At 39.2% G+C, this 18673-nt stretch overlaps 2 protein-coding genes and 1 long non-coding RNA gene across 4 annotated transcripts in view; 2 read left to right on the plus strand and 1 right to left on the minus strand.

The window, feature by feature from the left end:
• Positions 1-18673, minus strand: part of LOC107216937 (LIM domain only protein 3-like) — a 108815-nt gene that overhangs the window by 82556 nt on the left and 7586 nt on the right. The gene's annotated exons all lie outside the window — the stretch shown is intronic.
• LOC124294975 overlaps positions 1-18673 on the plus strand; it is a 63248-nt gene that overhangs the window by 18398 nt on the left and 26177 nt on the right. The gene's annotated exons all lie outside the window — the stretch shown is intronic.
• Positions 10923-12809, plus strand: LOC107225985 (probable cytochrome P450 9f2). The gene has a single exon (XM_015666641.2). It carries the CDS (start codon positions 11032-11034, stop codon positions 12556-12558), a length of 1527 nt encoding a protein of 508 aa, XP_015522127.2. The 5' UTR covers positions 10923-11031; the 3' UTR covers positions 12559-12809.

The following is an 18673-nucleotide window of genomic DNA, read 5'->3' on the forward strand; positions in this document are numbered from 1 at the left end:
CGAAAATCGACGAACTAATGATAAAAAAGTAAATTTAACCACGAGGAGGAACATTTCAAATTAATTATTATACACTCCAAAAGTTAAACCAAATTTAAAGAGAGACTATGTAAAACGAAGAAACAACAAAAGCGAAATCCAAGAATATAGTGCCTCGACGAAAGACAGTTATTTACAACTATTTATAATTTTAACAATACACAATATTTTAAACAATATATATACATGGAACGAATGAATTATGGAATGGATGAATGAATGAATTTTAAACCAAATGACGGCTCGTGTTTTAATATATTTATAAATACATTAAATTACACTCTGCTATTTGTACTTTATGAATATTGATTATATAATATTGATTACGCATAATATTCAATTTTCAAAAAAGTCTTATACGTGGAATCTCAGCACAAAATATTGAAATTATTCTATGCCTCGAAAATTATATTCTTTGACTTTTCACCTTATCGTTAGTTACGAAATCTCGCAAAGTTATAATAAGACAAGCAATGCAAAAATCAAATTTGGTGTTTTGAGGTATTAAAAGATACGTTACGACGTAGGTGTGTTAAGGTTGAACAGTGTATAGAGCGGTAACGAATAGCTGGACTGCAGGAATTAGCGTTACAAGTGTGCCGTTAGTTAGCGATTGGGGTTGCAGGCTAGCCGAGTAGCGAGCGAGGGTGGTTTCTCGATATATATCGACAACGGGGCATCGATTATATGCTCGATTAATTCGTGACCGTCCCCGCAGCCCCTGACTGGCTAGTACACCTCACGTGGACGCGGTATAGATGGTTTCGGCATCTGCACCCGGCACACATTATTTTTAATCCCTCCTCAGGGTGAAGCAATTTTTTTTTCCATAACCTAAACTTCCTCCCTTTCCTCTTTCTCTCTCTCTCCCAGTCCCCTCATTTCCGCGGGGCAAGCTCGGAACATTTTTTTTATTTCACCTTTTTCCATTTTCCTCGTCTTTTTTTTTTTTGAACATTCCTACGCGTATTTACCGGTCACGATTTTTTTATTTTTATCGGATCAAGGGTTGTTTTCTACCAACCCGTTCCTATTGAAAAAATATTACGAATAATCCTCACACGTCGCACAATTTACTCTATGTTGAATCGATCCCGGATCACATAGTCTCCTTGTCAGTCTCCGATTCTTAATAAGATTTTCACAAGACATTTTTCTGGTCAAGATGTTGTCAAAATTGTACAAGCTTTACCTATGGAAATTGTGTGTTGGATAGATTGAACGGCGCTAGAACGAATAGAAAAATCATCAGGGTTTGTATACTCCAAAGATTCAGAAATCCTGTATACAGACTTCAAAGTCAGACTAACGATCAAGTTTAAATTTTTTAACCTTGAGTCTGCTGATTGTCGATTTGTTAATTTTCACGAATCGCTTGTAATTGATAAATTTTAGTTAGTAGATGACGTAGCTTTTCACTAAACCTGAATCTTGTTTTTGGAAAAAAAATTTATAATCTAACTGAATCCTTTTCCTCCGTTTCTCAAATTGACTCTGCAGTTTTATAAAATCAGTCTTGATCAAAAAGTCAAATTGCCACTAACACCAGCTAACAATAGTTAAAAATAAATCATATGGGTAAATGTATTATTTAGCCAAGCTTGCCAAGCTGCTTTTACCCTTTTGTAATTTACTACCAAACGTCTTTTTCGCGGTTTTATCTTCGTAGTTTCCTTGAGTCTAGAATCATACCGGCAAGTGTACCGAGAAGAATTTCTAGTTTCAGTTACCGTACAGTCATTGACTATTTCCATGTTTTACCGTAATCAAAAAATGCGGTTCTGAGAATAAAATGATAGTTAAATTCACAGCCGCATAATCAGAAAAGTCTAGTTAGAACTGTTTTTCATTATGGTCACTCGTACAAATAGAAGCGATAAGCCAAAGAAAGGACTTAATATTGCTATATTATCATTAAATGTATATCACTGACCTAGACACGATACCACTCGATAGTTATCCATCATGGCTTCTAGGTAGTAAAAGTTTACGTTCAGTTCCAACAATATTGAAACGCTATTGCAAGTATGGCATAACCGTGTCACTGTCAACAACTTATCGCTAACGACAGAAAAACTAAACTTGGTTCGCTTGGATAATCGAAGCGCAATTAAGCACATCTGCTTCGCAAGTACGGATTTTAATGGAAAAATGTCTAAATCCCTTATCCAAATCAAATTTCCCGTACATGGAGACGGCGGTGCAACCCACATGCCCTGTTATCCGTGTGCTCGAATCACCGCGACGCGACGTGGAGGGAGGGATTTGGATTTGAAGGGTGGAAGGAAGGGACGCCCGGGCAATTAGCGGGCCGTCACCGGCACAGTAGCTGACAGGGCCTCGGCGCTCCTCGCATCGTGCGTTGCTCGTAATCTACATGCGTTCGCCAAACTCGTAGATCCAGGCGGCTTGCAGCGTGCTTGCGGCGGGACCGGTAACCGAGAGAGAGAGAGGGAGAGAGAGAGGGACCGACACCCCCTAATTAGAACACACAACCGGTGCGCGAAATCGGCACCGAGTATCCTATGAATGATGGGTCAAATATGCGCGATCGAGATCAGCTCGAAGCAGCTGCAGCCGTCCTCAGTGCTGAATATGGGGCCACTTTAAGCCGGACACTCTGCGTTCCGTTCTGTAACCCGGCGCCACTTGTTATGCTCAAAGGAATTCCTCGCGAGCTCTTTGGCGTCCCTCTGATTGCGCCGTGTGGTCCCGTTGCTCGATCGGTAAGTCGATCGTCCGATTAAGAACTCATCCGTGCGGTAAGGTGAATTTTTACGGGGACACGTCACCGAAACTTCGAAATTTTTTTTTCATCGATACGGTATTTTAACTGTCGGTATCCAGTATTCAGTATCGCAAAACAATTGCTTTTCTTGCCATTTGGATTTATTGTATTCGGCTTCTGTGGAATATGTGATATTTGTTCGAATCGTGTTTTATGTACGCATTTTTATTTTTTTTTGTCTTGTTATTTTGAAAAGCACCTTGCGTGATACTTTCACCTGTTAAAATTTGAAATGATTTCACGACTTTTCTGGTAGCGTAGCGAACGAAAGTTGGTATCTATATACTTGCAGAACAAGAATCTAAAAATTGTTTAAAACAAAAGCATGTTATTTGAGTTTAAAACTGTTAAATAATTTAGTCGGCATCAGCGAGAAGATTTTACACGATCGTTCTTGGGTGTAATTTGCAATCTGATCATTAACTACCGAACTTATGGGTTACTTCATTTGCAAAAAAATGTGGATATATTCTTCAAAGTAAAATTTTCTGTAGCATCAGAATCTGATTAATTGAAATGATATCTGAATATTGACAATTGCAAATAATTTGCATAATTTGACGGTTGTGCGTCAGATTGCAAATTGGATGCTTACTTTTATTCTGTGCCTCATTTTCAATTTTATTAATCTAAAATTGCTGAAGAATGTGAATTTAAGAAGTGATTTGAAACAATATCTAGGAACTTGGTAGATAAAATCAGTTCAAACAAGTCGATCAGACATTTGTACTATGAAATTTTACTGATATAATTAGAATTTTCTGTCCGTTAAAAGAGTTTAGAATTTCATTCACATATTCCCTTAATATCGATACTTTTTGTTCAGTTCATTACGAGATAGTGTAAAATTATGGATTTATCAAGTTTATTTATTTATTTGTATAAACCCGGATTATTTTCTCAAGTATGTAAAAATAAGAAGACTATAATTCAAAACAATAGCATCACATATCGAATTTCTCATTTCAAATCACGTCTGTCAATCGAAATTAGTTCATATCTAATGAATATTCTGTCGGGGCGTCGGAATAAAAAAAAAAAAAAATCATGTCAGTATAAGAAATAATAAAAAGTGTTCTCTGTTAGGTTAGTTCAAATAATATTATGAACCGATTACTCAACATTCTCCAGAGTTTTCGAAACACGTTTGTATATAATGCAATCCAATCATCATCGGTAACTGATAATCGTTACAGCCGTATATGAAAATGAATAACGAATAATTTACCGTCACAAGGATCCAAAACTTGATCAGTACAATCAGTAGAACTTTCTTTTGAGTAAGATAAATATGTTTCGTTCCGCACGTGAGAAATCCTGAATTCGCTATCAAAGTCTGAAAGGAAAGGTAAAAATAATAATCGTAGAAAAAACGAAGATACATTTTCAAAAGAGGAAAAAAAAAAAAAAAGAAAAAATAAGCCAACGACTCGGCAGAAAAAATATAGAGGACCAGTTGAAAAGTGACGATCGTTAGGACATTTTACTTTTAGATAAATGGGGAATTTTCGTAGGGATATGAAAAGAAATCATCGTTGACAATTGAAAGATGAGGAGCGTAACACCGTGTCGTTATTTCTGTGTTGTTATACCGAAAAGTTAGTAACAAAACATACAACGATCAGATTTTCCCGCACCCCCGTTCTTCCGGCGATTCATCCGAAACCCCCGCAGATAGGGTTGCAGAACTATCGCATAGCGCGCGAGGGGGTAGTGAATGCAATTATAATTTTAATTTCGAAGGTATTTAATAAAGGGGTGCAACCACACGCAGGCAGAAACAGACACACGCACGCACACGCACGCAAAGAAGGCGCGTGGGTGGCGACGGGAGAGGAGAGAACGGGCCTGTGAACTAATTAGTAATTATGGCTTGACAGCCGACCGTTCCATGGCCCCCCCTCGAACCCCCCCCTCGACGTTCGCGTTCGTCCCGTCACGGTTGGATGGCCCCGCTGAAAGCTGCCCGTTGCATTTCCCCGAACGCTGTTGGCATTTCGTTTCAACGTGCAGATCGTTGAATGCCATTCGGTTGCCAATTGGCTCCTACCCCGCGACTAATTGGTCCATGCGCCGCACGACAGCCCCACTTTTGCAGTCTTTGGCTATTAATGTGTTTACTATTCACCTTTCGTGGTCGTTGTTTTTATGTTGGTTTTTTTTTTTTTTTTTTTATATTTTCCTTTTTCCCCACCGTTAAACCGATCTTTCCTGGTATGCGTGGGTAATGTTCGTTCAACGGTACTTGCGTTCGATATTTTCTTTTACGTTTACATTTTTTACCTATTATATGTCCATAGATTTGGTCTCGCGGTGCAAATTTATTCGTTTTCGAAAAATACAGGCATTATTCTGGAAATTTTTAACAAATCGCTTATTTTTAAACGAAGTACGCATGTAAGATCGTTTTATCATACTCGAATGATAAATACTCGAAATTATAATCATGATAGGAATGATTTTACTTAAATTTTCAATTTCCAGCTGTTGTGAAAAAAATTTTCAATAAGGTCGGTTACAATGAAAACAAGTTCAATTGCTGCGGAGGAATTATGGATATTGTGCGTTATTCGATTTTACGGCACGGTTCGGAGTACATCTACATACATACGTAGATACGTACACGCGTACGAATGAATCGAAAGAGATGAAGTTTGTGTATAGAGGTACGATATTCGGGCTAACGAGTTGAACGTGTAATTCTGACGAGTGGTTGTTCGATGTTTTTCGATAATTAAATAACGTTTGATGCCAATGGTATGGGTATAATACGTATAATTGCATTGTACCTACGAGCTTGTTCTATTGAATTAGTTTCGATTAAAGAGAAAACGATGAACGGTCCCTTCGTGTCCAGCTACACGGAACCGAAACGAGCACGAATAATTAAGTTAGCGGTTCCCCTGTATTTTTTTTTCACATTTTTTTTTCTCCTTTTTAACTGGATAACTCCGGGATGCCCCGAACGTTCATCTATTTCGGACAATTTGCGGTGAAATCGGACGGCATTCCCGAGTCAATTATAACGCGAACCGTGTAATCTGATTTTTTTTTAAATTCGATTAGAGCGATTTTTGCTTGCTCGATAATTATTTACTTAATGGAAATATTATTTAACTACGTATAATTGAAAATCAAATTTGAACAGACGTATTATCATAATCGTTTACAGGATGACAAACAATTTTCCACCACGTTTTCGTTATTCGAAAGCTTGCGATTAATTAATTGAGAGGCGATATTTCACACTTTCGTACGGCAATGAAATTCGGATTGGATAAACTATGAATCATTATTGCATGGTTACGCTGCACGTTGAAGCTTTATTTTTACTATACCTAAATGCAATTACTTACGTTTATATGTGTATTATATACCAAACGCCGAAATACGCGTTGCACGTTTTCCCGACAATACTTGTTATAAATTCAGTGAAATTTCAGCCCATCATTTACTCTACCCGGACCATTAATTACGCATTAACAAATCCGCCTCACTACGAATTACGTAATTCCTACCGCAGAAAAAAGGACGAAATTAAAATAATGATTTATACTACAATCAACGAGGGTGAGCCCATGGAATTAACGATCTTCTATCAGTTCAAATTTTCACTTTTTTTTTTTTTTGCAAGGAAACTATTTTTCCAACTCCGATTTTCTCACGTTTCACAGTCATACTTGACCGAATCACGGATGAAATTTATTGGAAAAATGAAGTATTCGTTGAAGATACTGTAGCAAAAGTAATGAAGGTAATTTTTATTTCGAATAAGGTTCACTCAGTTTCTAAATATTAAAAAAAAAAAAAAACTTTCTAGAAGAGTTAAAAAATATGATACATTTATTTAATAAAATATGCGATTGAATATGATATTGACTAAAATAATGAGTTAAAAGTACTGTCCAAGTTATTGTGTTGAAACATATTTAAAGACAGTCGTATACTCTGATTCCAGTTGTGGAATATCGCACTTGACTAATACAATTTCAAAAAATCATCACCGTGCAGGGTAATCAAATCAATTCGTTCGATCATCCTCTTTCACACAATTATTGAAAATCAAAAAATCACCGAGTGTGCAACGCTTGTGAATTTAAATCCTTCAACGTTTCGGAGTAGAAAAAAAATCCTGTAAAAATCGTATATTATACATGGAGAAGTCGGAAGCGAGCTTTTGCAGGGGAGTAGCGATGATGGGGTGGGGGGTGAGGGGGAGAAGTTGGAGTGCGGGGGTGGCAATTTTAAACTGTCCCTGGGCGAAAATGGTTTTGGGCATAGCGTCCGGCTAGTGAGGCGAAGCGTGCAATGATTGATGCAGGGCTGAGGGGTGCTCGGGGTGGGAAATTTAATTAACGTAAATGCCGTCACCACGGCCGGCGCTACACACGCCGTGTGTGGCGTGTGGGGGGCAATCGCTCATATGCAACCTGCCCCCCCACCCCACCCCCAACCCTCGCAGCCCTCGAGCCCAGGTTATTAAACACCCTCGACTCGACTCTGCGCGGCGCACGCCGAAAGGGGTAAGAGTTTTGCGATGGGTATGCCGAGATTCCCTCTCTCTTCCGCCCCTTTCGCCCCTTTCGCCCCTTCCGTCACTTCCATCCCCTCCGCCCCTGATCTGATTTAACCGAGACGCGCGATGCATCAGCATCAGGGGCGGCCAGCAGCCCTGCGGATACCGCAACTACCGTGATCGATCGCGGTATGTGCAGTTGACGTCCGGATACAGATTTCATCGGTAGGTAATATTAACGCCTAGCGAAATGCTTGATCCCCCTCTCACGAACCACCGACGTTTGCAGGGTTTTGGTTTGGGCTGAGGTTTCGGCGTTTCTATATATTCAATGTGCGCGCACAGTTGTCACGTTCCATTTAATTTCTGCCCCGAGGTATGTAACTATTTACGTATCGTGTAACTCTGATTTTACACAGGTATCGTTATTGTATACAAATTTCTCAGGTAAAAATTGACCCGGTTATATGTTGTAATATTATGAGAATATTTGCATATAAAGAATTCAATCATCCTGAAGAGTAAAGAAAACGTAGTAGTAAAATTCAAAAACAAATTTCCTTTGGAAATATACAATGGTCAAGGTTCTTTTCTGTTGAAAGAGCCTGGAGATTAAAACTGATACCAACAATTAGGGATACGTATATGCAGTTTTGAATTAAATTTCTCGAGTGATTTTCTCATGAATATGGAAAAATTGTACCCTGCTGGATTGACGATAATTTTTTTTTCACACAGTCATGAAATTCTTTCACCTTATTGATTTCAGTAATTCATGGATCGTTTAGTTTAAATTATATATTCGAAGCGTTGAGGAGAAAGAAAAATTGAAATAAAAACTGCACAAAGTGTAAAAACGTCGCAGGGAGAAAATTGGCAGAAAAAAACAGAAAGTAAAAGAAATAATAATAAAAAAAAAAAAAAAATACCGAAACAAATTATCTTCCTCGGGAAAAGTAAACGGATTGCAGTAAAAAAATGTCTCGTCGATTCTGCGGAACCGCGTTCGAGCGATCGCGTCGTCAAGACTTGGCGACAATAGCGATCCTGTGCGGTAATAAAGTTTGGGCAACAATTCTATAATCCCTGAAACCTAATTAGGAGCGAGACTCTTGCGAGATACCAGAACCGACTTAACTTTGGTACAAACAAGAACAGTATCCTCCTCTCTTGAGGGCTAAGAAACTTAGTTTTCTTGACGCTGGGCGGTGAGGGGGGGCAGAGAGGAGGAATAACGTTGTTTGCGGGGGTCGCCGCCGGCTGGCCAATGTAATCGGTTGTAAAAATGTAATAAAAGATCAAAGCTCTCGCCAAGGGGCAAAACGGATATCATACGCAGAGCTGCCATGCTCGGCCTGCCCACGCCATCGAATATCAAGGCTGTCTTAGTCTTCGGCAATTTTTTGATCTGCTCACCCCAACCCCCATGTGTCAAACTTGCATGAAACATAATTTTCGACAAGAGCACAGAAATAAACAAGTCACAGAGAAAGCTCGCTTCGTTTATGATTCGCGTAAGTAACTCACAGGTAGGGGAATTGTTTTTTTTTATACTTTAGATTGATCGGCACTGATGAAGATATTAAAAATTTTCCCGAATCAAGATTTGGATTTATTTTCTTACGTATTGCAGGTACGCACGTAATCGAAAACGTACGTCTGGATATGTTGATTTTCTTTATTTAGTTCTTTTATTTTTTTATTTTTACAACGTGTGTAATATAAAGCGGCAGACGACAAGACTCGAGGCTCCTTGAGAATTGATGTACACCGGGCGGTGTATCGGAATTTTTCATATTTGCATATCGGAGGATATTGCTTTGTGTGTTTATATATCAAATCATAATATGATAGGATGTCAATAAGACGTGTCTCCGGGCTTCTTGACTTTGTATTGCTTAGTGAGCAGGAAAATTGACTCTCCGGTAAATGTTGAAATATTTTTGAAAGGTGGACAGGACTCTCGACATCGCGAAACTTTACTCTTAATCAACAAAAAGTCAGTTGCACTCCGAAATATAGCTTTTTCTTTTCGGTTCCCTCGTACCTCGTGAATCTAGGTAGATGAAACTTTGTATCCAAAAAAAAATCGAGGAATAGATTATGGAATTTTTGTTTTTACTCTTGTGATATAACCTGAGGCCTAACTTTGAGTAAAACTGAATCCATTTTACTTCATAGCTCCGACTAAATAAGGCGGCCTATACGAAAATAAAACAAATAGCAGTATGTAGTCGTCCTTAAAATGTTAATTTTTGGATTTCGACCGGTTCGTCACACGAAATCGCTTTCAAATAACAATTACTTCATTTTTTCACGTATTTATCTCAACTCTAAGCTGTGCCCGCAAGAGGGTGGATTCCCACATTGAATACCTTCAGCGGCACATTAAATATATTCAACGGATTTCGATAAAATTTGGCCAAGGGAGGCTTCTTGGTTCGCTGATTACGAATCGAAATTTAAAAATTCAAAACGACGGATCCAATACGACAGACAAAAATCCGAAAATTCACTCGATATTGAATCCAATATTTGCCTTTCAAATTTCAAGTAGGGAATTTTTTTTTTGAATTAACTGGCGCCGATTTGGAGGCGTGTCGGTCGAAACTCCAAAAATGATCTTTTAAGGACCACCTTCAAGTACGCAAAGGAATAAGTAGCTGCGATTTGAAAAGTAGGCTCGCATCCGTTCCATGATTGAAAGTGAACTTGACCGGTTATTCAATTCCCCGCCTGCATTGCTCGTATTGAGCTATGACGTGTCTGTTTTTACGTACCCATTATACAGAGCAGCCGGATTGAGGATACGCCTCCAGAATTTAGAGCGTGAATTGAATATGATCTGATCAGGAAAATACGAGATCAGGGCGACGATTAATGGAGATGAAACGGGTCATAACGACGAACTTAGGTAACGCGATGTCCGGTCGAACACTTTTGGAATTCATCTTCATCTCTTAAGTTAGACATTTTCTTCGGTAGGGTGAGCCAAAAAAACTAACCTATCGAATCGATGGTCTTAAAAGGACCTGTTTACTGAGAAAAAAATTCTCACGTTTGGAAAAAATTTTTAGCTCAATTTTAAAAGGTGTCGCTGGCCAATTGAAAATTCCCATTTATGTAACACGCAAAAAAATTTTTTTTATTAAAAATGCTATAACTTTTGAACCGTTTAAGATAAAAAAAATTTCAAGGCATATTCTTGTAGGGTATTAAATTCTCTAAAAAAAGACCCCCGCATGGATTTTCTAAACTCAAAAATTCGTTACGTTGGTTAGTTAGTTTTTTTGGTTCTTCACCCTACTGTTCAGGTACATGGATTGGTCACATCTATTAGATGTGCTACCAAATGAAGTGAAAAATTTTATGCGTGTTTTTTTTTAATTACCTCTGAAATTTGAACTCCGTTCGCATGGACTTGATTCGCACTCGTGATTGCGAGAACTAGCATGTGTAGCTATCATCTTAATACGAGCACAGCGAACACTGAGCGTGACCCTACATTTAACCCGCAACTATCATTGAGTAACCTTTTGATGACGGACAATCTGTCGTTGTCAACGTTGGTTATTGCGCACATCGCGTTGATACATCAGTAACAACCGGGGATCCGACTGAAGTGAGTCCTCTCACTGGATTCGCAGACTGTCGAGTTGTGTGATCGCGGTGCGAGCATCGAATCGCGATGTATTATATTTACATCGCTTGTGGAATAAGCCTGCTGGGCGCTTGGTGTTACCATTACTTAACGAAGAACAATGGATACTGGGAAAAGAAATGCGTACCTTGTCCGAAGGGCGCCGTGCCAGGATTCGGACACTTCTTTTCCATGTACTTGATGCGGAAAAACGTGTTTCAATTGGGGGAGGAGTTTTACAATGAAATGCCCGGCAGAAGTATGGTCGGACTTTACAACGCCGGCAATCCCACACTTTTAGTGAGAGATCCCGAACTGGTGAAAGCTGTGCTTCAAACGAGTTTCGCAAGCTTCAATTCAAACGGCATAGAGGTTGACCCTCAATTGGACCGGCTGGGAGCCAAAAACCCGTTCTTTCTTGTTGGTGATGAGTGGAAAAGTTCTCGTCAGCTATTATCCTTGGCCTATACGCCGGGGAAGCTCAAATACATCTACGAGTCGATAAACGTTGTCTGTGCGAGTTTTGTCAAGTATCTGAATAACAAAGTCAATCAAGGAAACGGCGAGTTCGAAATTGAGTTGAAGGATCTCTACTCGAAGTTCACCGCAGAGGTTGCCGCCAGTTCAGCGTTTGGCGTTGAAGGTCATTCCTTCAGCGAGGACGAAGACGGGACCTTTACAAAAATCGGAAAAACTATCTTCCAACCGACGATCATCAAGGGAATAAAGACCATGTTAATACTGTTCGTACCCTTGGTTGCGAAAGTTTTAAAAGCACGCTTCATGCCACTTGAAGTCCAACAATTGTTGGTGAAGCTTGTCAAAGACATGATAAAGTACAGAAACGATCATAACGTGCAGCGTAAAGACTCCCTGCAGATGATGATCGATTTGAAAAAATCCGGCACCATCGATCCGAGCACTGGCAGAGAATACGACGACGAAACTATCATCGGACACGCGACAACATTTTTCATCGAAGGATACGAGACGTCAAGCGTTACGCTGAGTTTTTTCGCACACCTGTTGGCGAGTCATCTTGAAATTCAACAACGCGTTCGCGAGGAAGTTTTGACCGTCGCTGAAAAGCACAATGGAATCACGTACGAGGCACTTCAAGAAATGACGTACCTCGAACAAGCGCTGTACGAATCGATGAGGATTTATCCCGCTGCCGGGACTTTGTTCAAAGTCTGTACGAGCAATATCGAACTCCAAGGATGCGACGGAATTACGTGTGAAGTTGAACCTGGAACCTCTGTGATGATATCACTGGCCGGAATGCAAAAGGACCCCGAGTACTGGCCGGATCCTGAAAAATTTGATCCTGACCGTTTTTCCGAAGACAATAAACAGGCCAGACACAAATTTCTTTACATTCCTTTCGGAGGAGGTCCTCGAGCCTGCATCGGTATGCGAATGGCCATGCTGCAAATTAAGGCAGCAATTGCTACGACGCTCGGGAACTTCACTCTTGAAGTGTCACCGAAAACTCAGCTTCCTATAAAACTAAACCCGTTTTACTTCATGGCAGCGGCTAAAGGCGGACTGTGGGTGAAGATAAAACCTTTGTAATTTGTGCAACCTATTTCTGTTTTCACACTTTCCGAGACAACGAACGAGAACGTAGCATTTCAACATTTTCCATTTCGAGAGCCCTCCAACAACGCGTTGAGAAAATACTGTAACCGTGAAAGCCACATTTCAAACACTAATTGACTATTGTGATAGAAATCTACGCTGTTTGATAATAAAGTCTGCCTAATCAAAACGATGTACTATACAGATTAAAAACGCCGCATCAGTGATTGATGTATTTTCATAAACATGTATTTTCGTATCGCCTCTCTGTCGTTTATACTTTTCGTGAGTAAACATTACCTGAGCGTATAATTGCTGAAGAACTTTAAATTACACTGTATGTATATTAGACCAGCGGACTTCGGGGATCCTCAATATCCGTAGCATAAATTCCATGAGCTGAAATGGTCATCATTTTAACAATGATGCTCAACGTAAAGTAAAATCGGAAATATTGGATAATTGATCTGAAATTTTTTAAGTATTTTAAGATGTAAAATCCTTATCCTCCGCATTTTCGCTAACCTATTTCTACTCCACGTTTGTCATTTTCCCTCTGGAAGAAAATATGAAACGTCGACCGAGCACGTGCCGTTGTATATATCAATAATGATTTCGTCTCGGTAACAATCTATGTATACGAAGCTTATCGCATTTATTACCTATCCCCGGACTACTACGAGAATAGCGAAGTCTTGAGAGAGGGCAAAAAACCCCGCTGCAGACTCGTTCATCGGTTATTTTACAACCCCAAGATAGGGGCGCGTAACGTCTTTGTTTTCACCACAACATCCCCCGACCTTTCTCTCTCCAGTCAGCCATTTGACCAGAGAAATGCTCTCTTGCTACGGTAAAGGCGGAGGGGGTAGTTACAGATAAGAAACTGCTTGCCGTTTTCCGATTTTCTTTATTGGCCTATCTTCATTGTCAGCCGTTATTGAAAACGAGTCACAGGACGGGAACAAAGAACCGTTCTTCATTCTTCTAGCGTTGCAAAATTTAAGTCATCATGTTCCGTCTGTCGTTTCTTCGTTACCTGATCGGCTGAAATAATTTGCAGACAAATTCATTCTGGATTGTAAATCCGTTCGCGGTGTATATTTTCGAGACGTTTTTTGACAAATTATCACAAACATTTGTTCACTAGTTTCGCGTACATTCTAGAAAAACGTGAATTAGCTTGAGAACCCCAAACATCGAAAAAACGTGGCGGGAATTCAGCAAAATAGAAACGAAGCTTTGAATTTGTGATTTCAAACTGTATTTCAAAATCAGATTTGCGATCGCCGTTTTCAAGTTTGTCCGATACTTGATTTACTGTAAATGTTAATCAAATTAGGTATAACGAAATTGTAAGTTAATGTTTGAGTCAAAAATTTCACAAAATATTTTATTATGTTTAAATTAAAAAAAAAGAAAAATATATCACATGTATTTGAAAATAATCGTCGAAAATTTCAAAATTTTCTTGTTTTCTTTGTACCGATTTTTCCTTCTCCTCGGCGATCAGTCTTCATAATTGGTGTCAATCAACTTCACGCTACTCGAAAATTTTTGAATTTTAATTTGACCTTATCTCCAGCTTACCGAACATTTGAAGGAGTTTCGAGTCCGTTCCGTGGCAATAAAATCCTCGCATCATGCAGCGCAAACTTCGAAACTAGACGCAATTCCGCCGCCTCGGATACCGCGCGAAATAAAGCGAGTAAGTATCTTTTGGACAATAAGAGGTGGCTCAGCGCCCAAGTTTTACCGGGAAAGATGCAAAAATGGGTAAAGAGGCGATGCTCGCTGTGAAACGCGGATACCACGCGGTTGTTGGCAGGCGGACCACGGCAACGATTCCCGCTCGAGGGGGAAGAGGTTCGGCCAGATAAGGTGCGGGCATAAACGTCCGCAGATAAGGGTAGTTTGCACCCCCGTTGTGGACAGTTAGCCTTAAATGAGGTGGGGCTGCTCGTGAGATCAGGCCTTTGTGCCCCAAGGACGTTACGGAACCTGCGGAACTGTTGCTGTTTACAAACTGCGAGGACCACTCGGTCACATCGCCTCAACCTTCTCGAGATAAAATATACCAGCTTGTTCTTTTTTTTTCTAAACGATATGACTGACGGTTTGAAGAGGAGATGCAGAAAAGGCTGTGCTTGCACAGCTTAGGAAGAAAATAAACGGTAAAGTTCACAAACGAATTGGGTGCATGGGGATCAATATGTATTGCGGAAGGCCGATTTGGCGAAGTTCAAAACATGCGAAAGTGAAATAACGAAAGACGAATTTTTCGAAATATCGATACTTTTGAGTTCTGGCTGCAGGTACTTGAAGCCTTTTTTACTCCTCAACTTCATTCATCTACCTGATTATTTAGTTCAATCAAATCAACTCGCTTCTTCGTAGTGCATTTCTTTTTTACTCCATCTCACGCGGACATGACGATCCGATCTTCTAATTTTTCCATTCGGCGGGAGTGATTAATCTTTTAGTTTCGTTAATTCAGATGCTCAATTTTCGAACATTAGCAACAGAAATTAGTCGTAAATCACATATATGTATAAATCGTGACAATCGCATAACAAAAATAAACAATAAATCACACTTAACAGAGAAAATTTGAAAAGACAAATTTAAATTCAATTCTTACATTTTGTTAAATCCTTTAGTATGTAAATTGTAATAGTTAGAAAATATCATTTTTATACATATCGAAAAATACAGCCATCGGAATATCGATTACTACCGACGCACACTCTTGGTTTTCAATTTTGATAAAAGTGTCTGGCTTGAAGTTACCGTCGCGCAATTTTTTAAGTAAGAAAATTGATGGGGCAAAAGTTGGAAACGTTTTTTGTTCCAAATTTTTCTAGCAAAAGTAGATAAAAAAAAAAAATGTTAATCATTAATCGTAATTTTTTTGGTGAGTAATTTTTTCAGAATCCACATTAAGAAATTCTAGACAATTGGGAATGTAGAATCGCGTACAACTTTTATATCTAATCCAAACATTACATCCTTACATTCAAATTTCGAATTATAAACAACTAAGACAATTTTTTTCTCGCGACCCGATTACCTTTAATCATCAATAGTTATTTTTTTGAGTAAGCCGCGGGATCAATAGAGTCAAGTCTCAAAGGAATTATGTTTCAATGGCTGTCGAATGCATGGCTGAAAAAATTGAATATGATCAGTCGTAAACCGGTTCAGTATTATATAGATATAATCAAAATTGCTCATAATCGTCCCTCACAATTTGTGCGACAATTTTCACCGGCAATAATAATTTTGATAATCGTTTAAAGATCGCGTTCATTTGAAAAGGCCGATCCGCGCGATCTGCTGTAACGAACGGCGGTCATGTGATCCGGGAAAGTTGAAGTAGCAGCAGCTTTGAAGAGATTGAAAAAAGAAGAATTGAATGGAAAGGACGGGACGCCAAGAGGGGGGCGGCGTGTCGGTGGCCAAATGGTGGCTATTGAGGAGCACCCCTTAAGATAAGGGGACGCCGGAGCGACGGGTTGGCCCACCCCCCCCCCCCATCCCTCATACATTTCCGCTATCTGACGCTAAACGGCGCCCCTAAAACCGCCCGAGACTCGAGTGGAGTTGCGGAGCCGCGTCGTTCTCAAACCTGGGTAATTCGTCGTCACTTTATACCGCCGCAGAAGCCGCGAGATAGCAAGAATTTAGCCGCTCTTCAAATTCCCTGCCGCAGATCATTTTACGCGCTGAAGAAGAAGAAGACGTTTCCTATTTTTATTTATTCTTTATTCTTTACTCTTTCGTTCAGCGGAGAATCACTAGAGTTCTTTTTTGAACACCTTCAAAGTTCAGATAACAAATGGAGTATTCGAAAATTGTCACTTGAATTATTTCATGCATAGATTTCGGATGGGTATAATTTTTAAACTTTACACCGAGAGAAATTTTTAGTTTCGACTATCGCTCAGTCCTTAACTATTTTCATTTTTTACCACAGTTGAAAAATATAGTTCGAGGTAGAAAATGAAAATTAGTTTTCTGGCAGTTACCGGAAAGTCTAGTATCCGTTACTATTCTTTCTCATTATCATCACTGTTGCTATATTTTTTTGTAAATGTTGCGAAAATTTAATGGTTGTGCAACGATAAATTGATGTCAATGCCTTGTTTAACTAAAAAATTAGAGTAAACCTCAGAAACTGATTTTGCGTTGGAATTACCAAAAAAGGATCGACGATAGCGCAAAATAGTTACGTGTACCTCGTTTTTCGTAATCCCAAGAATATTTAAACCGTTTTTTTTTTACGATACCTGCTTTACTCAATTTTTCTAGTCACTGTGACAAATGAAATTTCTCTCAGTCGCAGGCCTAATTTTTCAGCTTTTATTCTGCGACGTGGGAAACGAGAATGGTGGAGATTTTGGCCCCGGTAACTAGCAGGCGCAGCCAACTACTACCAGACACCTATGTACTTAACGTATAACCCCGTGTAAGCTCACGCCCGAACAAATTTCCCCCCTTTTCGTACCACCTGAGTAACTCCTCGTACCCAGCGTTATGAAGTTGTGTTGAACTTTTGAACGGGCATAGTTTACGGAACACCCTTGGGTGACTACGGAAGCTTAACTCGCCTCGTGACATTGTACCCTCCTGAAACAATACTGCAGGCTTAAAAGTGAAGCGAAAATTGGAGGAGTATACCGGACGCTGGGGGACGACCGTCTTGAATATTCGAAACTTTGACGTCATCGTGCCGAAAGAAATGAATTGGGGAAAAAAGACCGGACAATTATCGTCAATTTAAGATTATGGTTGGAATTTATCGCATCTGTTTCGGAAATTTCTTTGTTTTGTCATGTAGAATGCTGAAATTGTATTATTTACTATTGGTGAAAGTTTAATGTTTTCCACGGTGAAATGAAAAATTTCACTGTCATATAATCTTGTTATTTATCCGTAATCCTTACGTGTTGAAACTTCACAAGGTGTTACATTACAAGTTACTTATAATCCCTTTTCGTCTCGCTTTACGCACGGTTTTTGGATGACGGAATTGAATAGATAATCAAATATTAATTATCATCACACATCCGTACAACGAAGAATCCCTAGAAATTATTTTAATTGAGTGAAATCGTTAAGGAAATGTCCAATGGGAGTTGAGAAGTCGAAGAAAATAAATACGGATCAATACCCGTTTACATATCTATCCGGTCAAAGTCTGACGTTTTATTGACTGATTTTGATTTTTTGCGGAAAAACAAGAATGCCTGTTTTTCTTTTTAATTCGCCACCAATAATTCAATCTGTCTCTAATAAACAGTCAACTTTTTGCATATGTATATATATATATATATATATTCGGCGAAGGTCAATATGTGGACACATACAATGATAAACGATCATGAATAATTTTGATATAAAATAAATACAAAAATTCAGTTTCATGGAAAAAATTGTTGAAAATTTGCAAAGAAAATAAGAAAATAAAAAATAAATAAAAAAATTGCGCAATGGATTTTCGAATCTGAATAATTTCAACAATATTTTGAAACGAAGCTAGAATTTTATCAGGAGGGGGCGAAACCCGTCTGTTGGAAATAAGTTAGCAAAGCCAGAGCTTCCAACCCCGAAGCCGACTCGCGAGCCGAGCATACGTGTAGGCATAAAGTGCCGGTGAGTGCGTGCAGGAGTTGCGCGGGTGTATAACGTGTAGGAAACCCTCGGGGTAGGTACTTGCGGTAAATCTAATAATGTTGTAATGTTGTTACCCCTGAAGTTGCCTCCTAAGTTTGGCATATACCAGCCCCCGCTATGCGGGGAATTTCTAACATGTTAGACATTTTATCGTCCCGGCAGTGACTGTGTGTGTGTGTGTGTGAAAGAAAAACAACACCAAGCACTTTGATGCAAGCTGTCTCGATTCTCGACCACCTGCAGGATACCCGACAATTTTGTTACTCGAAAATTGACGCGTTGTACTTTTTGACAATGAATTTGAAATCTGTAATTTGATGTTTTGTTTTCTTTTATTTTAGATTAAATGAATTTGCCTTGTTTTTTTGTTTTTTTTGTTTTTTTGTGTTTTTTTATCTCTTTCGTCAGATCGACGATGAAAATGAGAAATCTACCT

This window comes from Neodiprion lecontei, chromosome 6 (genome assembly GCF_021901455.1).
Source record: "Neodiprion lecontei isolate iyNeoLeco1 chromosome 6, iyNeoLeco1.1, whole genome shotgun sequence".
Taxonomy (NCBI): Eukaryota; Metazoa; Arthropoda; class Insecta; order Hymenoptera; family Diprionidae; genus Neodiprion; species Neodiprion lecontei.

What these genes read in the sequence shown, in the direction of transcription:
- LOC107225985 (XM_015666641.2), top strand. Translation starts at nt 11,032, where the DNA reads ATGTATTATATTTACATCGCTTGTGGAATAAGCCTGCTGGGCGCTTGG.